This window comes from Macaca mulatta, chromosome 3, assembly GCF_049350105.2.
Source record: "Macaca mulatta isolate MMU2019108-1 chromosome 3, T2T-MMU8v2.0, whole genome shotgun sequence".
Classification (NCBI taxonomy): domain Eukaryota; kingdom Metazoa; phylum Chordata; class Mammalia; order Primates; family Cercopithecidae; genus Macaca; species Macaca mulatta.
Window position 1 is genome coordinate 120,880,544 of NC_133408.1, and position 24,273 is coordinate 120,904,816.

A 24,273-nucleotide genomic window follows, 5' to 3' on the forward strand; every position below is an offset into this window, starting at 1 on the left:
CTGTACATCATATATTTCATAATATTTTAAGTGACTCAAAAATATGCAAAAAAGCTTTTTAAAATTATCTTCTTGCTCATCTCCCTGTTTTAAAAGAAAGCCTTTGCTTAAAAGTGGTCGTTTTCACTGCAAGTAAACAATGACATTAACATCTGGTACTCTCAGGACTGCTCTTTAAAAAAAAAAAATCGCTATTACAGGGTGCGTACCAAGGTTCACACCTGTAATTCCAGTACTTTGGGAGAGAGAGAGGGGAGGGAGGGATCGCTTGAGCCCAGGAGTTTGAGATAAGCCTGGTCAACATGGCGAGGCCTCATCTGTACAAAAATAAATATATATATATTTATTTATTAGCTGGGTGTGGTGGTATGTGCTTATAGTCCCAGCTACTTGCAGGCTGAGGTGAGAGGATCGCTTAAGCCTAGGAGTTAAAGGCTACAGTGAGCTATGAGCATGCCACTGCACTCCAGTCTGGGTGACAGAGCAAGATCTTGCCTCAAAAAAAAAATGCTATGAAAGACATTCATGTGTGTACTCTCCCCTATATAATGCACATCAACTTGCTTTGCAAAACAATGCTAAAGTACAAAAGACTTAAAGCTTTAATACAAAATGGACTTTATTGACTTGTACCAATACAACCACAACTTTTTTATACACCACTGACACACATTCTACATCTGTTTAATGAAATCCTTTAAACTCCTGTTAGTAAAACTAAGGCAAACCTATTAAGTGCTAAGTAAACACTAAGGGAGACTATCATTTAATTATCGTACATGAGATTCCAATCTTAAATTGCCACGTCAAGTCTCAAATCGGATCTTTTTTGCTTAAGGGAATTTGAACGATGACAATTCTGTAGCTTTGGGCAAATTCACACTCAGTTTCCACAAAGTTATAATACCCAATTAAAACTTCTGTCCCATTTCCACAGTACCGTTTGAAGGTATTTTTATGCGTATTCACTCTAGAATATTCCTGGCAAGGCCGCCGGCTTCGGGTCTCAAGATGAGCCAGGGACAGATTGGAGACTACCCCCAATCTCCCAGGAATCGGTTATCTTCCAGACCTCCAGATCGCCCTCCAGAGTAGAAAGACTGCTGAGGGGGTTTAAACTGTTGAGTCAAACATACCGCCAAAAGTTAGGGTCAACCGGTACCTTGCAAATCATTCCGCCTAACCCTTCGTTTTGCGGATGGGGAAAATACGCCTCAGAAGGGGGAACCCTAGCTCGGGGAACACTAACTCGGGGTCTAACAACGATTTAAGCTTGTCTCCTCTGGTAGTGGCCAGTAGTCCTTCTCCGTTACCCATCCTTAATTGCTTCTATTGGCTGCCAACGCGGAGGAGGTAGCGGGGTGAGAGAACCGGCACCTCCGCAGTGTGGCCAGGTTGGGCTAAAAAACGTCTTAGAAGTAATCGAGTCACTCTCTCTTCTTACAGGTGGAGAAACTGGAGAAAGTAGAGTGACGCAGCGAAAGGAGTAAATCGACCCTCAGCCAACAAGTGGCAAAAGCCTGAAGAAAGTGATCAAGATCACTGATGACCCCTCTCCCCATCTCCAAGGGGGCTGGTATCAAAACCCCGACGCCACACCACATATTATTCAGCAAAACTCCCGCGCCTCCCACGCAGAACCGGCAAGAGGGAAGGCGAGGCAACAGTAACAGCTGGTACGCAGCACCCACAGCACCGCGGCAGCAGCTGGTACCGAAATCCCGCCTAGCTCTTTTGACTCTGTCCGCGGGAAGAATGGGGAAATAGTAAGGCTGCGGCGCCTCCCGCGAGAAGAGGTACCTGAGGCTCGCGCCGCAGTCCGCCGCCGCACCGGCACCGGAGCTCCACACCCCACTTCCGGGGTCAAGTCACCGCCGAGAATCCAGTGATCGCAGAAGGGTAGCCTCGAGTTCCGCCCCTATCCAAGCCCCGCCTCCACTGCCTCTCGCCCTGTGTCAGGCAACTTCCAGGACGCCGTGCGTCACTAAGCAGCCAATCTCCACTTCCGGACGCATCCCGCCCCTTCTCCACCCCTTTCAGTGACAGCGCGATTGCGATTTAGTTTTCCGCGCATTTAATTGGCGAAGCTGGAGCGCTAGTCTTCGCTGATTGGTGCCGGGAAATCTGCCCCATAGACACCCGCGGGGCGCACAGTTTCAGTAGTTCGTGGGTTTCCCGCCAGCTGCAGTCTTGGACCATAATCATGGTGGACATGATGGAGTTACCGAGGTCGCGCATCAACGTCGGCATGCTAGCTCAGTTCATCGACAAGCCTGTCTGCTTCGTAGGGAGGCTGGAAAAGGTATGCGGGTTCGCAGTCATGGGCTCCCCTGTCCGTAGCTGGAGGGAGGGACCCCATGACCGCCTGGGTGGCGGATTCTAAGTGGATAACGGCGGATGAAAAAGGACGGAAAGCCTCAGATCACTGCGCTCCCGAATCCTTTATTTTGCAAAAGGAGACTTCTTGGAAATTCTTTAGCCGTTGTAGCCCCATTTTGGTGCCTCTTTTATGACACGGAAACAAGGTGTTTTCAGATGCTCTGCGTTCTAAATTCCAGTGCCCGTCGCCTCCGTTCTGGCCGTGCTTTTTTGCAAACCTCGTTTCCTCGTAATCGCTTCTCTGTAAAACATGCCTTGATTGTCCGCTTTGGGTCCCGTAGTAGTGAGTTATCTAACCCCACTATTAAAGTGAAGTTCCCTCATTCTACAGGCGAGAAACAGGCCCAAAGTCTTGGAATCAGTGACCTGAAAAGCTGAGGAAAAGAAAACTATTATATAAAGACTTATTTAGTAGCTCATTTCATCCACACATCCTTTTCCTTAAATGAGTGTTGCTTTGACTTCCCAAGTAGGGAAACTGAGTATGAGTGGTAGGTGGTTGACTAAAATGCTCAGAAACTCAGCAAGTGGCAAAGGTGGCATTCAAACGCGATCTGACAGCGCTCTTTACAGCTGCTTCCCAGGAGTAGACACAGATATTCTAGCAACCAGTTCTCCTTTTACTTCATCATGCCTGATTTTTAAAACATACCCTCCATGGGATATGTGCTGTCTAAATCATGAGTGCCAGCAGCTTTCACTTTTCGATAGGGTGGGCTTCCTTTGATTTGTTATTAGAATAGGGTTGCCATATTTAGCAAATACAGAACCTACTTATACACTACCAAAAAAAAATCCTTGTTTATCTGAGATTCAAAATTAACTGTGTTCCATGAAGACATTTGGTAACATAAGATTATAATTTGAACTAATAAGTTGAATAAACTGAATGAATAGAACGAATAAACTGTTCAAAAAACAGTTGATTTGTGCTCAATTAAGGATCAATGTACTCATCGTTTGTCAAACTTTTTTGTTGTTTCAGTGAGATTTTAATCTTATGTTTCGTTTTTAGATTCATCCCACTGGAAAAATGTTTATTCTTTCAGATGGAGAAGGAAAAAATGGAACCATCGAGTTGATGGAACCCGTATGTTTAAATATTAATAAGTCTCATATATATTATAGTTAATTCTTCATATGGATTTGGTTTGTTGCCAATGTGTCTAATTTTTTGGAATGAATTTAAAAAGGATGAGCTGGTAAAACGTCCCTGGCTCAAAAATTAAATTCTTGTACTATTCTCTCATTATATTTCCTTTTACATTTTTAACCAATGATTTTTTGGGCTTCATGATTTTTGAAAATATCCCATAAATGCTGGATAACAATTCTCATTCCTTATGAAAGACCATAAAATCACATAAGAAAAATTTAAATTGTTTTTTTCTTCCTCAAGAGGTTTTTTGTTTTGTTTTTGTTTTTTGTTTTGAGACAGGGTCTCACTCTGTTGCCCTGGGTGGAATGCAGTGCCACCGTCGTGGCTCACTGCAGCCTTAGCCTCCCGAGATCAAGTTGCTCCCATCTCAGCCTCCCCAGTAGCTGAGACTACAGGCATGCTCAACCATGCCTGGCTAATTTTTGTTTTGTTTTGTTTTTCGTAGAGATGGAGTCTTCCTATGTTGCTCAGGCTGGTCTTGAACTCTTGGTCTCAGGCAATCCTCCTGCCTCGACCTGTCCCTCAAAGTTTTAAATTTTATTTTATTTTCTATTTTTGTTCATATATTTCAGTTTTTACTTATTTATTTTTGCATTTTATGTTTAAAATACTTAAAACTTGTTTTGGCATTTTGTGAAGACAAATCCATATGCTGTTTGGTTAATGTGTACAGAACACATTGTGAAATACAGATTATAGAAGATTCCTCTCATAGGAAATTACTGCTTATAGAAATGCTGGACATTTTCAATAGCGATTTCGGCTTTAACTTGAATTGTAGCTTTGTACTTGAAGCTGCTAGTAAATGTAACAGGAATGTTAACATGCTGACAGTTAAGTACTCAAACATTTGTTAACAAGTTACATTTTAACTTTTGCATTGGTAATTTTTAAAATTACTTTGTTACTTGAAGTGAAAGATTAGTAACCTGTATAACAGTTTTCCAAATTAATTGTCAACTGAAAATGTGGTAACACCAAATTGACGTCTTGTTCTGTGCCTTAGCTTGATGAAGAAATCTCTGGAATTATGGAAGTGGTTGGAAAAGTAACCACCAAGGCCACCATCTTGTGTACATCTTATGTCCAGTTTAAAGAAGATAACCATCCTTTTGGTAAATAAAGCATTCTAGTATTGACTGGTTTTATGTAATTAGCAGGAAAACTTTTTATTTTTAATTTGATATATATTGGGCTAAAGAATTAGTACTGCTATATTTTCAATTTCTATAGAATTTTGTGATCCTAAAGGAAAATGGGGGTACATTTTGTTTTGACCTGCTTCTAAGTAGTGCTTATATATGTAAGAAACCCAGTAAAGATTAATTAATATTTGTCGAAAGGTAATTTTTTTAATATAACAAAAATAGTATTAGTTTTTTTGTTGTAATATATAAATGGAAGGAACTGAATAATGCATAACACCCAAACACTGCCAGGCAGAAACTGCCTGTATAATGAACGTCAAAATGGTTGGTACTCCCATGTCTTTTTTTTTTTTTTTGCCGTCACAGTTAAATACAAGAATCCATAATCCGTATCTCCATTTCTAGAAATTCACTTCCAAAAGGATGAGAAAAAGGAAATAGGTAAAAATATCTTAGATAATAATTGATGTTACAACTTTCCACTGTAGATTAAATATTTGCTTAAATGTTTCTTTCAGATCTTGGACTTTACAATGAAGCTGTGAAAATTATCCATGAGTTCCCTCAGTTTTATCCTTTAGGGATTGTGCAACATGATTGATCGTGATGGATTTTCATACAATTGCAAATGAGCTATATTAAAGACTATTAAAGGAAGCCCTTCTTGTTTGAGGGAGAGATTTCTGTGCTTTCTCATTTAATTTACTCTTTTTAAGATATTCCAACCTAGAGTTTTTGATGGAACTGATATATTGACAGTTCTCACCTAAGTCCTTTTATAAAGAATTGCTACTCCAATATATGGTCAGATTAGATGCAAGAATAAAGCAGTTGTCTGAGTTTAGGTTTCTATTTTATTAATAAAAACTAAAATGGTACATACTATTGGTCTTTTCATTTTCATTGTTTTAGTCATGTATTCAAGCACAAACTTGAAATTTCATAGCTGTAAGGTCAAGATTTAGACCTACCAAATAAAACCTTGGGCCAGCAGTGTTAGGGATTTACTCACCTTTTCCCAAACTATACCATGATAATTATTTCCTTGATATTCTACTTATAAAATGAATTAGATGACATTAAAAAGGCAAACAGACTGGGCGCAGTAGCTTACTCCTGTAATCCCAGTACTTTGCAAAGCCGAGGCGGGTGGATCACCTAAGGTCAGGATTTCTAGACCAGCCTCACCAATATAATGAAACCCCATCTCTATTAAAAATGCAAAAATTAGCCAGGCGTGGCCGCAGGCACCTGTAATCTCAGCTACTCAGGAGACTGAGACAGGAGAATCGCTTGAACCCAGGAGGCGGAGGTTGCAGTGAGCCGAGATCGCGCCATTGCACTCCAACCTGGGCAACAAGAGCGAAACTCCATCTCAAGAAAAGGCAAACAGAATCTTACATCTTCTGTAATTTGTGATTACAGGCTTGGTTTGGTTTTGTTTTTGTAGAAACAGGATCTCACTCTGTTGCCGAGGCTGCAACACAGTGGTGCAATCATGGCTAACTGCAGCCTTGAACTTCTGGGCTCAGCCTCCCGAGTAGCTCATACTACAGGTGGGCACTACCACACACAGCTAGGTTTTCCTAAATTTCTGTCTAGAGATGAGGTCTCACTGTGTTTCCCAGGCTGGACTCAAACACCTAGCCTCAAGCAATCCTACAGCCTTAGCCTCCCAAAGTGTTGGGATTACGTGCCCAGCCTTCCTGGGTTTTGAAACAGCATTTACTAAATTCCAAACGAGGAATATATGGTCATTGAAAGAGTTGGTGGAATCATTTGACTTTTTTATTCTTTTTTTCTTCTTTTCAACTGTCATTATCTTTAGTATGGGATTTCTCTCTAGTACCATGTTGGAGGTGAGCAGGGAAGATGTGGCAGGTTTGGAATAAGGTAGTAAAGAATAACTGATGACCTGTGTGGCCAGTTAGGTTTTATGGCTTGACCCATTGTCTTGAATAAGGAAATAAAATAATTCTAAATCCATATAGATTACTATATACCAAAAATATTTAGTTTTAATTAGTATAATCTTAAATTTCAACTTCTGTCATCCAAAAATACTCTGCTCATTACTTGAGGACATTGCCATAACCACTTACGGTAAAACATTCTATTACGTGAAATGAAGACAGTTGTACAGTTATACGCTGTATAATGACTTTGGTCAATGACAGACTGTATATATGATGGTGGTCCCATAAGATCATAATGGAACTGAAAAATTCCTGTCGCCTAAAGACAAAGGCATGATAACATCTTAGCACAATGCATTACTCACATGTTTGTGGTGATGCTGGTGTAAACAAGCAGCACAGTAAGCTGCATATAAAAGTATTACACATAGAATTATGTATGGTACATAGTACTTGATAAAATACCATGTTACTGGCTATGTGTTTACTATTTATCGTTATTTTAAACTATACCCCTACTTACAGGAAAAAAGGTAACTGTAAACAGCCTCAGGAGAGTCCTTCAGGAGGTCTTCCCAAAGAAGGCCTTATAGGAGATGACAGTTCCTTGCACGTTATGGCCCTTGAAGAACTTCCACTGGGACAAGATACGGAGGTAGAAGACAGTGATATTGATGATCCTGACCCAGTGTAGGCCTAGGCTAGTATGTGTGCTTGTGTTTTAGTTTTTAACAAAATAGTTAAAATGTAAAAAGAAAATTTAATTTTGAAAATAGAAAAAAGTTCATAAGAATACAAAGAAAAATATTTTTGTTCAGCTGTACAGTGTGTTTTAAGCTAAGTGTTATTCAAAAAGAGTGAAAATGTTTTTAGAAAATTTACCTTTTTTATTTATTTACTTATTTTTTTGAGATGGAGTCTTGCTCTGTTGCCTGGGCTGGAGTGCAGTGGCACGATCTCAGCTCACTGCAACCTCTGCCTCCCGGGTTCAAGTGATTCTTCTGCCTCAGTCTCCTGCGTAGCTGGGACTACAGGCATGTGTCACTATGCCCAGCTAATTTTTATATTTTTAGTAGACACAGGGTTTCACCATGTTGGTTGGCCAGGATGGTCTTGATCTCTTGACCTCGTGATCTGCCTGCCTTGGCCTCCCAAAGTGCCGGGATTACAGGCATGAGCCACTGCACCTGGCCTACCATACCTTTTCTATGTTCTATGTGTAGTGGTGCATGCCTATAGCCCCAGCTACTTGGGAGGCTACAGTGGCAGGATAGCTCGAACCCAGGAGTTCGAAGCTGCAGTGAGCAACAGTCATGCTGCTGTGTACTTCAGCCTGCACGACACAGCAAGACCCATCCAAAAAATAAAAGTTAAAAAAAATTTTAAAGTGCATAAAGTAAAAAAGCTACAATAAGCGAGGGTTAATTTATTATTGAAGAAAGAAAAATATATTTTTATAAATTTAATGTGACCTAAGTATGTAAAGTCTACAGTAGGGTTCAGTAATGTCCTAGGTCCTCACATTACTCACCACTCACTCACACCTGGAAGCAGCTTTCAGTGTGCAAGCACAGTTTATGGTCAGTGCCCTATACAGGTGTATCTTTTTTTTTTTTCTTTTAAATACAGGGCCTTGCTCTGTTACTCAGGCAGGAGTGCGCCTCCCACCTCAGCCTCCTAAGAAGCTAGGACTACAGGTACACACCATTACATCCAGTGAATTTTTGTGTTTTTTGGTAGAGATGGGATCTCACTATGTTACCCGGTCTGATCTGGAACTCATTTTTTAATCTTCTGTACTGTAATTTGTTTTTTGAGATGAAGCCTTGCTCTGTCACCCAGACTGGAGTACAGTGGCATGATCTTGGCTGATTGCAAACTCTGCCTCCCAGGTTCAAGAGATTCTCTTGCCTCAGCCTCCTGAGTAGCTGGGATTACAGTTGTCCACCATTGAGCCTGGCTAATTTTTGTATTTTTAGTAGAGATGGGGTTTCATCATGTTGGCCAAGCTGGTATCAAACCCCTGACCTCAAGTGATCTGCCCACCTCAGCCTCCCAAAATGCTAGGATTACAGGCATGAGCCACTGTGCCTGGGCTATACCATATTTTTACTGTATCTTTTCTACAGTTAAATATACAAATACTGACCATTCTATTAAAACTGCACAAAGTCTTCAGTACAACAACATGCTGTATAGGTTTGTAGCCTAGGAGCAATAGGATGTATCATCTAAGTTTGCATAAGTATGCTCTGTGAGGTTCACACAGTAATGAAATTGTCTAATGGTTCATTTCTCGAACGTATTCCCATTCAGAGACTAGTTGAAAATGAGGAGAGATATCAGCCAGTCTCAATAACAATGTTGTCTTGAATGCCAAAGAAGTCTGCATTAGTCCATTTTCACACTGCTATAAAGATACTCCCCGAGAATGGGTAATTTATAAACAAAGGAAGCTTAATTGACTCACAATTCCACATGACTGGGGAGGCCTCAGGAAACTTACAATCATGGTGGAAGGGGAAGCAGGCACCTTCACAAGGCAGAGAGAGAGAGAGACAGAGCAAGAGCAGGGAAAACTGCCTTATAAAACCATCAGATCAGCTGAGCACAGTGGCTCACACCTGTAATCCCAGCACTTTGGGAGGCCGAGGTGGGTGGATCATTTATGGTCAGATGTTCGAGAACAGCCTGCCCAACATGGCAAAGACCCATCTCTACAAAAAAAATACAAAAAGCTTGGCATGGTGGTACATGTCTGTAGTCCCAGCTACTCCGGAGGCTGAGGCAAGAGAATTGCTTGAACTCAGGTGGCAGAGATTACAGTAAGCTGAGATCCCGCTTACTGACAGAGCAAGAATCCATCTAAAAAAAAAAAAAAAAAAAAGCCAGCAGATCTCATTGTGAACTCACTCACTGTCATGAGAACAGAATGGGAGAACCACTCTATGATGCAGTTAGTTACCTCCACCTGGTCTCTCCCTTGACAAATGGAGATAACGGGTACTACAATTCAAGATGAGATTTGGTTGGGGATACACAGCAAGCCATATCATTCTGCCCCTGGCCCCTCTCAAATCTCATGTCTTTTCACATTTCAAAACCAATCATGCCTTCCCTCCCAACAGCCCCCAACGCCTTAACTCATTTCAGCATTAACTCAAAAGTCCACAGTCCAAAGTCTTATCTGAGATAAGGCAAGTGCAAGTCCCTTCCACCTATGAGCCTGTACAATCAAAAGCAAGTTAGTTACTTTGTAAATACAATGGTGGTACAGGCATCGGATAAATGCTCCCGTTCCAAATGGGAGAAATTGACCAAAACAAAGGGGCTACAGGTCCCATGCAAGTCGAAAATCCAGTGGGGCAGTCATTAAATATTAAACCTCCAAAATAATCTCCTTTGACTTAATGTCTCATATCACGGGCATGCTGATGCAAGGGGTGGGCTCTCATGGCCTTCTGCAGCTCCTTCATGGGCTGGCACTGAGTGTCCTTGGCTTTTCCAGGCACAGGGTGCAAGCTCTCAGTGGAGCTACCATTCTGGGTTCTGGAGGATAGTAGCCCTCATCTCACAGCTCCATTAGGCAGTGCCCCAGTGGGTACTCTTTGTGGGGGCTCCAATCCCACATTTCCCTAATGCAACACCCTAGCAGAGGTTCTCCATGAGGGCTCTGCCCCTGCAACAGACTTCTGCATGGACATCCAGATATTTCTATACATCCTGTGAAATCTAGGTGGAAGTTCCCAAACCTCAACTCTTGAATTCTGTGCACTGCAGGCCCAACACCATGTGGAAGCTGCCAAGGCTTGGGGCTTGCACCCTTGGAAGCAACAGCCCAAGCTATACCTTGGCCCTTTTTAGCCACGTCTGGAGCTGGAAAATCTGGGATGCAGGGCACCAAGTTCCGAGGCCGCACACAGCAGCGGGCACCCGGCCCTGCACAGGAAGCCATTTTTTTTCCTCTTAGGCCTCCAGGCCTGTGATGGGAGGAGCTGCCACCAAGATCTCCGATATGCCCTGGAGACATTTTCCCCATTGTTTTGGCAATTAACATTTGGCTCCTCATTACTTTATGCAAATTTCTGCAGCTGGCTAGAATTTCTTCCCAGAAAATGGGTTTTCTTTTCTATCTCTTAGTCACGTTGCAGGTTTTCTAAACCTTATGCTCTGCTTCCCTTTTAAACATAAGTTCCAATTTCAGATTATCTCTCTCAAGTTCAAAGTTCCACAGATTTCTAAGGCAGCGGCAAGATGCTGCCAGTCTCTTTGCTAAAGCATAGTAAGACTGACCTTTGCTCCAGTTCCCAATAAGTTCCTCATCTCCATCTGAGACCACCTCAGCCTGGACTTCATTGTCCATATCACTATCAGCATTTTGGTTAAAACCATTCAACAAGTCTCTAGGAAGTTCTAAACATTTCCACATCTTTCTGTCTTCTTCTGAGCCCTCCAAACTATTTCACCCTCTGCCCATTACCCAGTTCCAAAGTCACTTCTGTATTTTCTATATCTTTATAGTAGTACCCCACACTTCTGGTACCAATTAACTGTATGAGTCCATTTTCACACTGCTATAAAGATATCATACTACCCAAGAATGGATAATTTATAAGCAAGGGAGGTTTAATTGACTCACAGTACCACATGGCTGGACAGGTCTCAGGAAACTTAAACAGTCATGGCAGAAGAGGAAGCACACACCTTCACAGGGCAGCAGGAGAGAGAGCAAGCAAGAGCAGGGAAAACTGCCTTATAAAGTCATCAGATCTCTTGAGAACTCACTCATTAGCACAAGAACAGCATGGGGGAAACCACCCCCATGATTCAATCACCTCTCTCCTCAACACGTGGAGATTACAGTTTGAGATGAGATTTGAGTGGGGAGACAGAGCCAAACCATATCAGAGTCAGTCCTCATTCTGTGTTAACCCCTGAAAACTCAGTGCTATTAAATGTTGAAGTTGCCCTGTTTGAAACCTTCCCTTCAGCTACTATGTTTAGTAAATTGAACTAAATGAATTATCTTGCTTTCTGTTAAGTGACTCCTTTATGCTAATGATTTGTGGTGCCATATCTCTAGGCCCAACCTAAGTTTTGAGCTGCTCAACATTTACACCTGGATGTCCCACCAGCACTTCGATTTGAATGAGTGTAGTTTGAACAAGTATGGTTCCCCTGCCATGTGTTACAGATTTTTTTTTATAGTAATTTCATTGAGATATAATTTACATATCATACAATTTACCAAATTCAAGTGTACAATTCTATGACATTTAGTGTTTTCAGGGTTGTACAACCATCACTATAATGAATTTAAAAACATTTTCATCACCCCAAAAGGAAACTCATACCATTTGCCCTATCATAGCCTAATCCCTCCACCATCCACCCACTCCCCCAGTGCTAAGCAACTATAAATCTACTTTTTGTCTCTAGATTTGTCTCCATTCTGGACATGTCATACAAATGAAATCATAATATGTGATCTTTTGTGATTGGTTTCTTTCACTTAGCATAGCATTTTCAAAGTTCATCTGTGTTGTAACATAGCATGTTAGTGTTTCCACCCTTTTTATGGCTAAATAAGATATACCACATTTTGTTCATTCATCAATTGGTGGACATTTGGGTAGTTTTTGACATTTAGTTATAATGAGTAATGCTATTATGAAGATTTGTGTATACATTTTTATGTGTACTTGTGTTTCTATTTCTCAAGTATGTACCTAGAAGTGGAATTGCTGCATCAAATAGTAAATATGTTCAATTTTTTGAGTAACTGCCTGTTTTCCAAAGTTGCCACACCATTTTACATTCCTATCAGCAGTGTGTATGGATTCTAATTTTTCTGCATCCTCACCATCACTTGTTATTATCTGACTTTTTATTATAACTTTCCTAATGGGTATAAAGTGGTATCTCACTGTGGTTTTGTCTTACCCTGTTTCTCTTAAAGCTACCATAAGCCACCGAGTTTTCCAGAAACACTTGAATATCTCCAATCCATTTTACCATCTACTATTGCCACTAGACGTCCAAGTGCTTGTCCTCTATCACTTGAATTATTATGACAACCTTAGCTATATAACTGACCTTCTTTTTTCCACCCTCTTCCCATCGCCCAGCCAAAAAAATCGCATTAAACACCACTTGTAATATAATGTACAGCTTAAAAGCCTGAGAAGTATAGAAAGGAAAAACTTTCTGGGAAGCTTACAGTGGAAAAACCTAGCAAACATTTTAAATGAAGTGATCGAGATTAACATCAGCAATGATGTGTCCTCTAAAATAATGTGATAAAAATACCTGTGTGGTATTTTTCCTAAAACCTTTACCTCCAGGCTAATCATGAGAAAATGTCCGACAAACCCAAATTGAGGAATATTCGACAAACTTTCTGATCAGCACCCCTCAAAACTGTGAAGTTCACGAAAAACAAGGGAAGACTGAGAAGAGGAACTCAGAGTGAGGAGATTATGGAGACCATGACAACTAAATGTTTTGTGGGATCCTATATTGACTCCTGGAAAAGAAAAAGCACATTAATGGAAAAACCAGTGAAATCTGAATGAGGACTGGCTTTCAGGTAATAATAATTTACCAGTGTTGGTTTCTTAGTTTTGACAAATGTACCATGATAATGTAAGATAATATTAAGGGAGACAAAATGGTTGAGGGCTTATATGAGAACTCTCTGTACTATCTTTGTAACTTTTCTGCACATCTAAAAACACTCCAAAAGAAAAAAAAAAGTATTTTATTTAAAAATCAGCAACTTCCAGAGGCTCCCCGCCGACTAGAGCAGGTCCATATTACCAACAAGTTGAAGCCCTTCACTGACTTATTCTTATTATAACTGCCCTAATGGCTATGAAGTAGCATTCTCACTGTGGTTTTGATTAGCCCTGTTTCTTTTAAAGCTACCATAAGCCACCCAGTTGCCCAGAAACACTTGACTATCTCCAGTCCTTTTCACTATCTTCCATATCTAACCTCAGTGTCAAATCTTGTTTCCCCTTGAAGCTACTCTCCAGCACCCAATCTGCTGTTCCCACACTGTACCCTTTAAGAAATGAGTACCACTGGGTCTGCTGTTTGCTCTAATTGGAATGTCTGTTGCTGCACTCAAAGGAAAGCATTTTCTAAGATTTTCATAACTTAGCCTGAGTTAGTTACTTTGTACTGTGTTCCCACCTTATTTTCTTTTAAGACAGGAGCCTCACTCTGTTAACCAGGCTGGAGCGCAGTGACACGATCTCAGCTCACTGCAGCCTTGACCTCCTGGGGTCAGGCGATCCTCTCACTTCAGCCCCTGCAAGTATCTGGGACGACAGGTGTGCTCCACCATGCCGGGCTAATATTTTGTATTTTTGGTAGAGACAGGTTTTTGTGATTTTTGCCCAGGCTGGTCTTGAACTCCTGAACTCAAGCAATCTGCCCGCCTTGCCTTACCAAAGTGCTGGGATTACAGGCGTGAGCCACCGTGCCCTGCCTCTTCGCGTTATATTCCTTTCTTCATTATATTTATTCATTCATATATCTCATCACATTTAATTTGATAATCCCTTTTCGGATTAAAATACATATTCTCTGAAAAATTTCAACACTAAAAGAAGAAAAATCAGAAAATAAAATCCACATTGTCTTTCCAGAGACACTGCTATCAGTGATGAACCACAATATGGTTGTCTTTAGTTGTAATTTTATAGATGTTCTTCAAATGGTCACTTTTATTTTCATCTAGAAGTGACAAAATTAAACACAACTCTGAAAGCATCTCTTCATAAGGTGAGTTAAATACTCTGAGTGATCAACTAGTATTATTACTAAATTTATAGAATTTTGAGGTTGTCTTTTGTTTTTTCTAGAGTGAAGTTGTCTTTTAAAAGTATTAATTAATTTATTTATTCATTTATTTTTTTTGAGACGGAGTCTTGCTCTGTCACCCAGGCTGGAGTGCAGTGGCCAGATCTCAGCTCACTGCAAGCTCCGCCTCCTGGGTTTACGCCATTCTCCTGCCTCAGCCTCCCGAGTAGCTGGGACTACATGTAGGCGCCTGCCACCTCGCCCAGCTAGTTTTTTTTGGTATTTTTTAGGAGAGACGGGGTTTCACCGTGTTAGCCAGGATGGTCTCGATCTCCTGACCTCGTGATCCGCCCGTCTCGGCCTCCCAAAGTGCTGGGATTACAGGCTTGAGCCACCGCACCCAGCCAAAAAGTATTAATTTAATATGCATGTTTTTGTATATAGCTTTCCAGGACTTTCTCTATATAGATGAACTATCTGTTCATAGGACCTCAATATACTATTCTGCAACATGCATTTTTTCTTAATATGTCTTGGCAATTGACATAGTCATCTCATTGTCTTTAATGGTTCCAAAATAGCCCATTGTACGAATGTTCTCTAATTTATTTAATCCTTTAATTAGCCTTCTCCACTAAGAAGAGGTCCTTATAAGTGGGGAACCTGAAGTTAAGCCTGCCTTATTGGTATTTGCCGATGTCTAACATAGTGCATGAATAAATTAGCCTATCCAGCCTAGTTTAGGAAGTCACAAAACTGAAAGGAGAGGTAATGAAGGCCTGCACCCATTGTCAGTGATGATGCTAAGCGTTAAAGAGAGTAACAACCAAGAAAGAGATCAGTGGGTTAGAAGGCAATACATTTGCTTTGGTACAAATTAAAGTATTTGATAGGTCCTTTAGTAAAGATGTCCAGAAAATATTTGGAAATGTAGGACCAGACAGATTCGAGACAAAATTTGCTTAAAATATTTAAAGTAGAAAAAGTTAGAAAAGTAGAAAAGGTAAGAGGTAAATCATCCCTTATCTGCAATCTCAAGATCAAAAATGGTTTGAAAAGCATTTTCTAAGACAAAACTCATTTAGCTGCAACACCTGGTAAAAATTGTAGTGAGGGCCTGGCGCGGTGGCTCAAGCCTGTAATCCCAGCCCTTTGGGAGGCTGAGACGGGTGGATCACGAGGTCAGGAGATCGAAACCATCCTGGCTAACACGGTGAAACCCCGTCTCTACTAAAAAATACAAAAAACTAGCCGGGCGAGGTGGCGGGCGCCTGTAGTCCCAGCTACTCCGGAGGCTGAGGCAGGAGAATGGCGTAAACCCGGGAGGCGGAGCTTGCAGTGAGCTGAGATCCGGCCACTGCACTCCAGCCTGGACGACAGAGCGAGACTCCGTCTCAAAAAAAAAAAAAAAAAAAAAAAAAAAAAAAGTGCAAAAAAAACTAGCCGGGCGAGGTGGCGGGCGCGTGTAGTCCCAGCTACTTGGGAGGCTGAGGCAGGAGAACGGCGTAAACCTGGGAAGCTGAGATTCGGTCACTGCACTCCAGCCTCGGCGACAGAGCGAGACTCCGTCTCAAAAATTAAAAAAAAATTGTAGTGAGGCCGAGGCAGGTGGATTACCTAAGGTCAGGAGTTCGAGACCAGCCTGGCCAGTGTAATGAAACCACATCTCTACCCAAAATACAAAAATTAGCCTGGCATGGTGGTGGATGCCTGTAGTCCCAGCTACTCAGGAAGCTGAGGCAGGAGAATTGCTTGAACCCGGGAGATGAAGGTTGCAGTGAGCCGAGATTGTGCCACTGTATACCAGCCTGGGTGACAGAGTGAGATCCTGTCTCAAAAAAAAAAAAAATGCAGTGAGGCTTATACAGTCTACATATTCTACTATAGTAGTCATAGTCCCTATCTCGCTTTGTGTAAACATTGATATATTTCATTGCAGAAATATTAATAGATTTGATTAAAGAGTGCTGCCCCTCTCTGTGTAAAGTGTTACAAAATATATGGTTGTTACAACCTATGACTTTGCTAAAATCCAAAAATTCAGAATTTTGAAGCATATGTGGCTTCAAAAGTTTCAAGTAAGGGATTGTGTTCCTAAATCAAAGCAGAGTGCAGAATTGAGAACATCATAAAATAAATGACAGAACCTTGGTGGACCTGCACCATTTACGGGGCAGAAGTGAGAATGAATGGGATGAGGAACAGGATCGTTGAGTTGGGAGAGGAATCACAACAGTGCCTGACAACTATTAAGTATTCAATAAATATTTGTTGACCGAAAGAATATAGTGAAAGGCAAGGAAGAGAGAGTTTCAACCACGCCAGTAATGCCAGCACTTTGAAAGGCCGAGGCAGTTGGATCACTTGAGACCAGGAGTTCAAGATCAGCCTGGGCAACATGGAAAAACCCTGCCTCTACTAAAAATACAAAAATTAGCTGGGTGTGGTGGTGCACAACTATAATCCCAGGTACTCGGGAGGCTGAGGCACGAGAATTGATTGAACTCGGGAGATGGAGGCTGCAGTGAGCCGAGATTGTGCCGCTGCAGTACAGCCTGGGCAAGAGAGCAAAACTCTGTCCAAAAAAAAAAAAAAAAATTCAAGAAATAGCGAACAATGTGTTCTGAAAGCTCAAAAACAATTGAAAAATGAGGATTAAGAATAAAAAACTGCCACTAATTCATAATATACAGCACACATTTCTAAAAAGGATTAAACTATAAAAAGGGAAACACTGGAAAAAGGAAACGGTAACTACAAAAACACCCAACCTAATATAGAAAATATAATCAGGCATTGACTTTAGCCCCAAATCTTCCTGGGAAGCTAAGAAAGGAAAGGAACAATAGGTTATAGAGTTTTAATATCCTTAAATTCACTAGGACAATCAAACGTTTTACTAACATTGAATTTTTGAAGAAATATCAAGCACAATCTAATGTAGGGAATGAATGATGAACTACAATATGGTTGTCTTTGGTTGTAATTTTACAGATGTTCTTCCAGTGTTCACTTTTATTTTCATCTGAAAGTGACAAAATTGAACACAACTCTGAAAGCCCCTCTTCATAAGGTGAGTTACGTGCTCTGAGTGATCAACTAGTATTATTACTAAATTTATAGAATTTTGAAGTTGTCTTTTGTTTTTCTAGAGTGAGGTTGTCTTTTTAAGGTATTAATTTAATATGCATTATATTATTTAACAAGCACTTGGAGTAAAACTCCTGGGCTAACTACTGGAGATACAAATAAACAAGGTCTAAAACTGCCCTATGAAATCTCAGTCAACAGATGTCTAGTATAATCTCTAGCAATGTCTCCACTCTTACTAGCTATTTAGTATTTAACTAGTCTAAGGTTTCAAAGAAATCCACCAGCATTAACAACAAGCAAATTCTGTAGGTTCTATTTAGTGAAACTCCAATTTGGTTTCTTATTTAATTTGCATAGAATTTGATTCTGACAGGTTGCTAAAAAAATTAATAATTCTGGAACCCCAGGTTATCTTTCCTAAGAAGATGATGTTAAATCTAGAATACCAATAAAGCATGTGTTTTAAGTTACTTTCTAATAGTGATGTTGGTTTGAGGTAAGCCACTTATGTTTTTTATGACCCCATTTGACCTACAGCATGACGTTTTGAGATGGCTAATTAAGGCCAGAAGTGTAGGCCATAAACAATTTATAGTGTAATACATTCATATTGATTGCAAGGATAAAACTGTAGTTTGCATACTATTGTTTCTTTACATGTTACAGAATGTAAGTTTTAGACAAATGTGGTGGCTTTTGCATATTAAAAAAATGCAGTTTCAACATGATTGTTTCTTTGGTGGGCAGATAAAGAACAACAGTGAGGTATTCAAGATGCAAAATTCAGAAAACTTCCAGTTATCAAAAAATAGTGAGGGCTGTAAGTTGAAAGAAAGGAAAATATATGAGCAGAGTGACAGTTTTGGGCAATGCCATAAATGACACTATGACTTAATTAGCCCTCTTTTCTAAGCAACTATTCATTTTTCACAGGGGTTTGAAATATTACCCAGGAAAACAAGCCAATAATTTTGGCTGTGAGAATCTCATACCATAAAATGTTAAGGTACTATAGTTTATTTGATAATGGACTTAAATGAATGGTTTTGTTAAAAGATCTTAGTATCTTTTCACCTGAATCTTGAAAGATAATTAGCAGGGAGAAATCTTCTGTTGAATAATTACTAATTAAAAACTAGATAATTTAGCATTATTTTTACCTTAGCTGCTCAATTAGGAAATATTTATTATTTAGATGGTAACATTTATTTCCATTAATTTAATTCTGCTTAACACAACATGATCATTTAAAGTTAAATTGTGTCAAGTAAATTTATCATAACCTTATAGAAAATCAGAAACAGTGCCACATTTCACTCAAATGTTTTAATATTTTTATTTAGCATTTGAGAGCTTTAAATATTATGAAAATATTGGAACCGATGAGAGAATACACTTTTTAAGAGACGCATCTATTCTTTTAAGTGATCAGGGTCCCATTAAGTCAATTATTTTTTCCATATGGCTCAGAAATGTATGTCTTTGTTGGTCATGTATTTGATTGACCTTTTATGAAAGGCAGATAGTTGACCAAGGGTTGCCTCATTTTAGAATCTCCTCAGAAATGACTAAATGTTTTCCAGATGAGCATACTGTGGACCTAGTGGGGAGCTAGGAATTAGAAATCATTGCCTCTAAACCAGGGGAATTTGTGGACTATTTCTGTCAGGACTCAGTGACCTAAAGGAATTGACCTACTGAGCAATTTCTTTCAGTCTCCACCGTGTGAGTAAGTCATGAAAACAACTCAAGGTAAGACATATATATTTATGGCTGCACACGGTGGCTGAAGCCTGTAATCCCAGCACTTTGGGAGACCACAGTGGGTGGATCACCTGAGGTCAGGAGTTTGAGACCAGCCTGGCTAACATGGTGAAACCTCGTCTCTACCAAAAAATACAAAAATTAGCTGGGCGTGGTGGCACACACCTGTAATCCCAGCTACTCAGGAGGCTGAGGCAGGAGAATCGCTTGAACCCAGGAGGTGGAGGTTGACGTGAGCTGAGATCGCACCACTGCAGTCCAGCCTGGGTGACAGAGTGAGACTTTGTCTCAAAAAAAAAAAAAAAAAAAATACACACACACACACACACACACACACATATGCACCACTTGTTTCCATAGAATAATTTAAGGCAGCTGCAAAGGCTTCTATCTTCTTTACCAAATGTAAACTTTAGTTACCAGTGGAGGTATAAGGGGACCATCGATTTATTACTGTGTTATTTGTCACCAGACTACTCATCTGCCAAAATTGGCACTAATATCCCACTTTATCCCTTTTTAAGGAAAATAAAAATAACATTTCAATAGGAATAAAATACGTCCTATGTTGCTTTTCCTCCTTTATCTTCTATCTCATAACCTAAACCTATTATATATATGTGTGTATATACACGTGTATATACACACACACACACACACACGTGTGTATATATATACATATATATATATATATATTTTTTTTTTTTTTTTTTGAGATGGAGTCTCATTCTGTCACCCAGGCTGGAGTGCAGTGGTGCGATCTCAACTCACTGCAACCTCCACCTCCTGGGTTCAAGCGATTCTCCTGCCTCGGCCTCCCGAGTAGCTGGGACTACAGGCATGTGCCACTACACCTGGCTAATATTTTGATTTTGTATTTTTACTAGAGACAGGGTTTCACCATATTGGCCAGGCTGGTCTCAAACTCCTGACGTTGTGATCCACCTGCCTCGGCTTCCCAAAGTGCTGGGATTACAGGTGTGAGCCACCACGCCTTGCCCAACATACAAATTTAAGAATACATTTTAAGCAGTACAGGGAAAATAAATGATTAATATATACAAACGCTAAAACTCTACCTCAGATAATTTATTTTTCAAAAAAATAATGCTCCATTGTCTGTTATTCAAAGTTGAATGGCTGGTACTTTTAAAAAGGAAAAATAGGTCCCCGCAAAAGGGCCAAAATGCATTTGTAAAGTTCACCTAAAATAATTGGAAAATACACCAGTTATGTACACATTTATGTTTTCTTAATCGAAAGAATAGAAAGAAGTGTAAGGCACCAAATGCTTCTAGGTATGACTCCCTAAACAATCTGGAACACAACATTTAGCTTCTGTAATTTTAAAACACAGGAACTAGAGATAAGTTGTCTGATAGATGGTCTTACTGGAAATTAGATTAGGGGATTGCAGGGATTTGGAGAAAGAAACTAATGCATAATGACACCCATTTGCAACAAAAGAACACTTCAAGGGATTTATCTAAAATACATTTCAGAAATGGATGATTTGGGTTGATGCATTTGAACCTTTAAAAATTTTATGAGTTAAAATAATTAAGTCAGTGACATTTAGAAACACTGCTGCTGCCTTCTGTGTTCTCAACAGATTCTAAATTCAGCTATATATCTCTTGTGATTACAAGATATGATTACAAATAGCAATAATTGTTGCAAAACAAATTACAGAGTGACACAGGAAAACATTCCCCCTCCAACAGAGAGGGGGAGTGGATTACCTCACACATATAGCCTGCAGGTTATATAATAAAGATTGCAGGCTTTAAAATGAAAAAGAAATGTATGCCAAAATAGAAAAATGATTTCATGAAAAACAAACACAGATTCTTTTGTTTAGGGGAAAACACCTAAAGAATTGATGAGAAAATTCAGGCACAAATATTTAAGTGTTTATGGCTCTAGAAACTGTTTCTAAAAAGCTTATTCATTCATTTCCATAACTATTCATAGGACACAGTCATGCAAATAACAGCTTTATTCATATAGGACTTGAAAATATTACAATTATATTGCACAATATTGCACAACAAATGTACATTTGTACATATACACAATATATTACATTTTTACATTGTGTACATATAATTGTATTATAACAATATTACATTTATATACAATACGTTACAACTTAGAAATGAGCAATTTCTACTTAGATTCAGTACCCAGACAAAAGTATTATTGTTAATTTTAACCCATACATTTTAGTAAGAAGTGGACAGAGCATTAGCATGACACATTTGAATTACTTCAGGATACATTTTTATATAAGTAACCTCCAGGAAGTTGCCACACACATAGCAATTATTGCAATAGAGATTCCAAGAAGTAGGCCAAGGGACCATTTTATTTTTGTCTGTGGCAGTTCATTCCTTTAACTCAGTTTTTCTCCATCTTTTTAAACCCTTCACTGACAAATATTAAAATCTGATGATTAAAGCTTCCCAGCTCAGCATTCTGTAACACCCTCCTCGCAGAACCTAGAAACCTAATAAAAAATTACTGATAATGAGAAGACTGAATGTACCTTATTATAATTTCTTGGTTGTCTACCTGTTCACTATACTACAAACTCCATGAGGATAGGGTGGGGAAACTGGAAGATAATGGATGGGGATGAAACAAAAAAACCTTTTCACTTTGTTTCTTTATACTTCTTGACTTTTGAGCCATGTCGTGATGGTTAATTTTATGTGTCAACCTGGCTGGGCTAATGGATGCCCAGATAGTTTAAGACATGATTTCTGGGTGTGTCTGTGAGGGTGTTTCCAGAAGAGATTCACATTTGAATCAGTAGACTGAGTAAAGATGATCCAGCCTCACCTATGTGAGTGGACATCATCCAGTCTATTGAGTGCCAAGATAAAACGGAAAGGTGGACAAAGAATGAATTTTTCTATTCTTGAGTCTGAACATCCATCTTCTTCTGTTTTCAGCCATCAAAGCTCTTGGTTCTTGGGCCTTTGGACTCCAGGACTTGCACCCCCCAGCGCGCGCGCGCACACACACACACACACACACACACACACACACACACACACACGTTCTCATACCTTCAGCTGATAGATACTTCATTGGCTCCCCTGGTTCTCAGGACATCGGAATTGGACTGAATTGCACCACTGGCTGTCCTGGTTCTTCAGCTTGCAGATGGCTCTTCCTGGGACTTCTCAGCCTCCATAATGATAAAGTCAGTTCCCGTGATAAATCCCCGTGTGTGTGTGTGTGTGTGTGTGTGTGTGTACTACTGGTTTTGCTTCTCTGGAGAACCTAATACACTTGTGAATAAATTTCCTGTTTGAAAATTAAACTAAAAAGTCTTCATGATAAAGCTTTTTTCCTGAATAGTTAGCCCTCAGGTAAACCAGGTTCATTTTTCAATAGGATTCATTGTAACTGAATTGGCCACGTCCAGTCACTTTGGTCTGTTAGTATATGAAAGTATCCTGAAAACAGGGAATCAGACATTTTGTTATTCTTGAAATTATGATTATTTCTATAGTAGAAACGACTGAGAAACAAGATGAATACCAAGGACACACAGTTACTGACAAGAAGATTATAAAGCATAATATGCTAAGCAATGTTATGACAAAAATTATCTCTAAAACAAGACCATCGGGGTCTTTTGGCAGTACTATTAGTCCTCCTCACCCTAATTCCTGTGAAGGTGTGGAGAATCTGGTTAAAAGAGAAATGATTATCATAAAAGAAACAAGGCACTGGGTGCAGTGGCATGCACCTGTACTTCCAGCTGCTAAGGAGGCTGAGACAGGAGCCCAGGAGTTCAAAGCTGTAGTGCACTAGGATCACACCTGTGAATAGCCACTGCACTGCAGCCTGGGCAATATAGCAAGACCTTGTCAAGGAAGGAAGGAAGAAAGGAAAGGAGGAAGGGAGGAAGGGAGGAGAGGGAGGAGGCGGAGGAAAGAAACAGTGACAGTGAAAAAATTGACCAAAGCTAACTTTCAAATTATAGCAGAAAAGGTGTATAAAGAGGGAATTACATATAATTCAGGGCTTTTCCATATAGCTATTTTTTTCTTCAAAGTAAACACCGTTAAAATTGAGCATGGAAATGAATAAACAGTGCATTGTAAATAAATACAAACAGTGAATAGTCATATAAAATCTATGCTTAACCTCATTCAGAATTGACTATATGTAAATTAAAATATTTTCAAGATTTTCATCTACTACATGGCTATAAGTAGAAATTTTATAATGCTAAGTGTTGAAGGTGTTGGGAAAACAGGCATTTTCCTATACCGTGTAGTTTATAGGGAGATAATTAGTTCAACTTTTGGAGGGCTATTGGTCAATATCTATCAAAATGTAAAATACACATAACTTTTGGCTCACAATTCCACCTAATTTATCGAAGAGATAAACTCACTCACAAGTAGCCACAGATTTATACTCAAAGATGCTCACTGCAGTATCATTTGTAAAAACAAATGGAAATACCCTACATTTCTATCAATGGGAGATATAGACATCTAATCACACACCATTCAGTTTTTTAAAATTAGGTATATACAGACTAATAAGGAAAACTCTTCAAAATACATATTTTAGATAGGGAAAAGGCCATTAGAGGAGAGTTTATGCAGTATGATCTTATCCAGGCAAAGAGAGAGGCAAAAATGAACACAGAGAAACACAGCCAGATGTGGTTTATGTACAGAACATTTCCTTACGTGTGTACAGACTTTAAAGCAGCTTTCCCTAGAAAGTGAGAGTTGGAGTTTAGGGAGGTGACACATAGAGCAGGAAGATAATGGGGCAAACTGCTAAGAAGAAATTTACTCCACTTTATACTTTTTGTAATTTTTTTTTCTTGTGATAAGCCTGTTTTTTTTTTTCCCCAATTTTTTATTGTGGCAAAATACATATAAAATTTACCACCGTAACCATTTTTAAGCATACAGTTCAATGATATTAAATACATTCATAATTATGTGCAACTATCACCACCATCCAT

General features: G+C 39.6%; 2 protein-coding genes and 1 long non-coding RNA gene across 4 annotated transcripts in view; 2 read left to right on the top strand and 1 right to left on the bottom strand.

Annotated features, from left to right (window-relative positions):
• Positions 1-1,887, bottom strand: part of UMAD1 (UBAP1-MVB12-associated (UMA) domain containing 1) — a 234,666-nt gene extending 232,779 nt beyond the window's left edge. Inside the window, exons 1-2 of one of the 2 annotated variants that reach the window (XM_077997021.1) lie at positions 1,801-1,887; positions 941-1,118 (exon numbers count right to left, since the gene is read on the bottom strand). The gene's annotated coding sequence lies outside the window, so the exon portion shown is untranslated. The remainder of the gene's footprint in view (positions 1-940; positions 1,119-1,800) is intronic. The other variant, XM_002803373.4, reaches the window with a different exon arrangement.
• A 195-nt stretch (positions 1,888-2,082) lies between these two features.
• RPA3 (replication protein A3) lies at positions 2,083-5,346 on the top strand. Its single transcript, NM_001266105.1, has 4 exons — positions 2,083-2,302; positions 3,395-3,469; positions 4,545-4,653; positions 5,205-5,346. The coding sequence occupies exons 1-4, from the start codon at positions 2,204-2,206 to the stop codon at positions 5,285-5,287; spliced, it is 366 nt and encodes a 121-aa protein (NP_001253034.1). The 5' UTR covers positions 2,083-2,203; the 3' UTR covers positions 5,288-5,346.
• A 7,708-nt stretch (positions 5,347-13,054) lies between these two features.
• LOC106997529 (uncharacterized) lies at positions 13,055-19,225 on the top strand. The gene is made up of 3 exons (XR_001443726.3): positions 13,055-13,191; positions 17,406-17,484; positions 19,088-19,225. It is a non-coding gene; the product is annotated as an uncharacterized LOC106997529 (long non-coding RNA).
• The last annotated feature ends 5,048 nt before the right edge of the window (positions 19,226-24,273 follow it).

What these genes read in the sequence shown, in the direction of transcription:
- RPA3 (NM_001266105.1), top strand. Translation starts at nt 2,204, where the DNA reads ATGGTGGACATGATGGAGTTACCGAGGTCGCGCATCAACGTCGGCATG. An exon ending in TCGTAGGGAGGCTGGAAAAG is followed by an intron (nt 2,303 to 3,394) that starts GTATGCGGGTTC and finishes TTTCGTTTTTAG; the next exon opens with ATTCATCCCACTGGAAAAAT. An exon ending in AGAAGATAACCATCCTTTTG is followed by an intron (nt 4,654 to 5,204) that starts GTAAATAAAGCA and finishes TGTTTCTTTCAG; the next exon opens with ATCTTGGACTTTACAATGAA.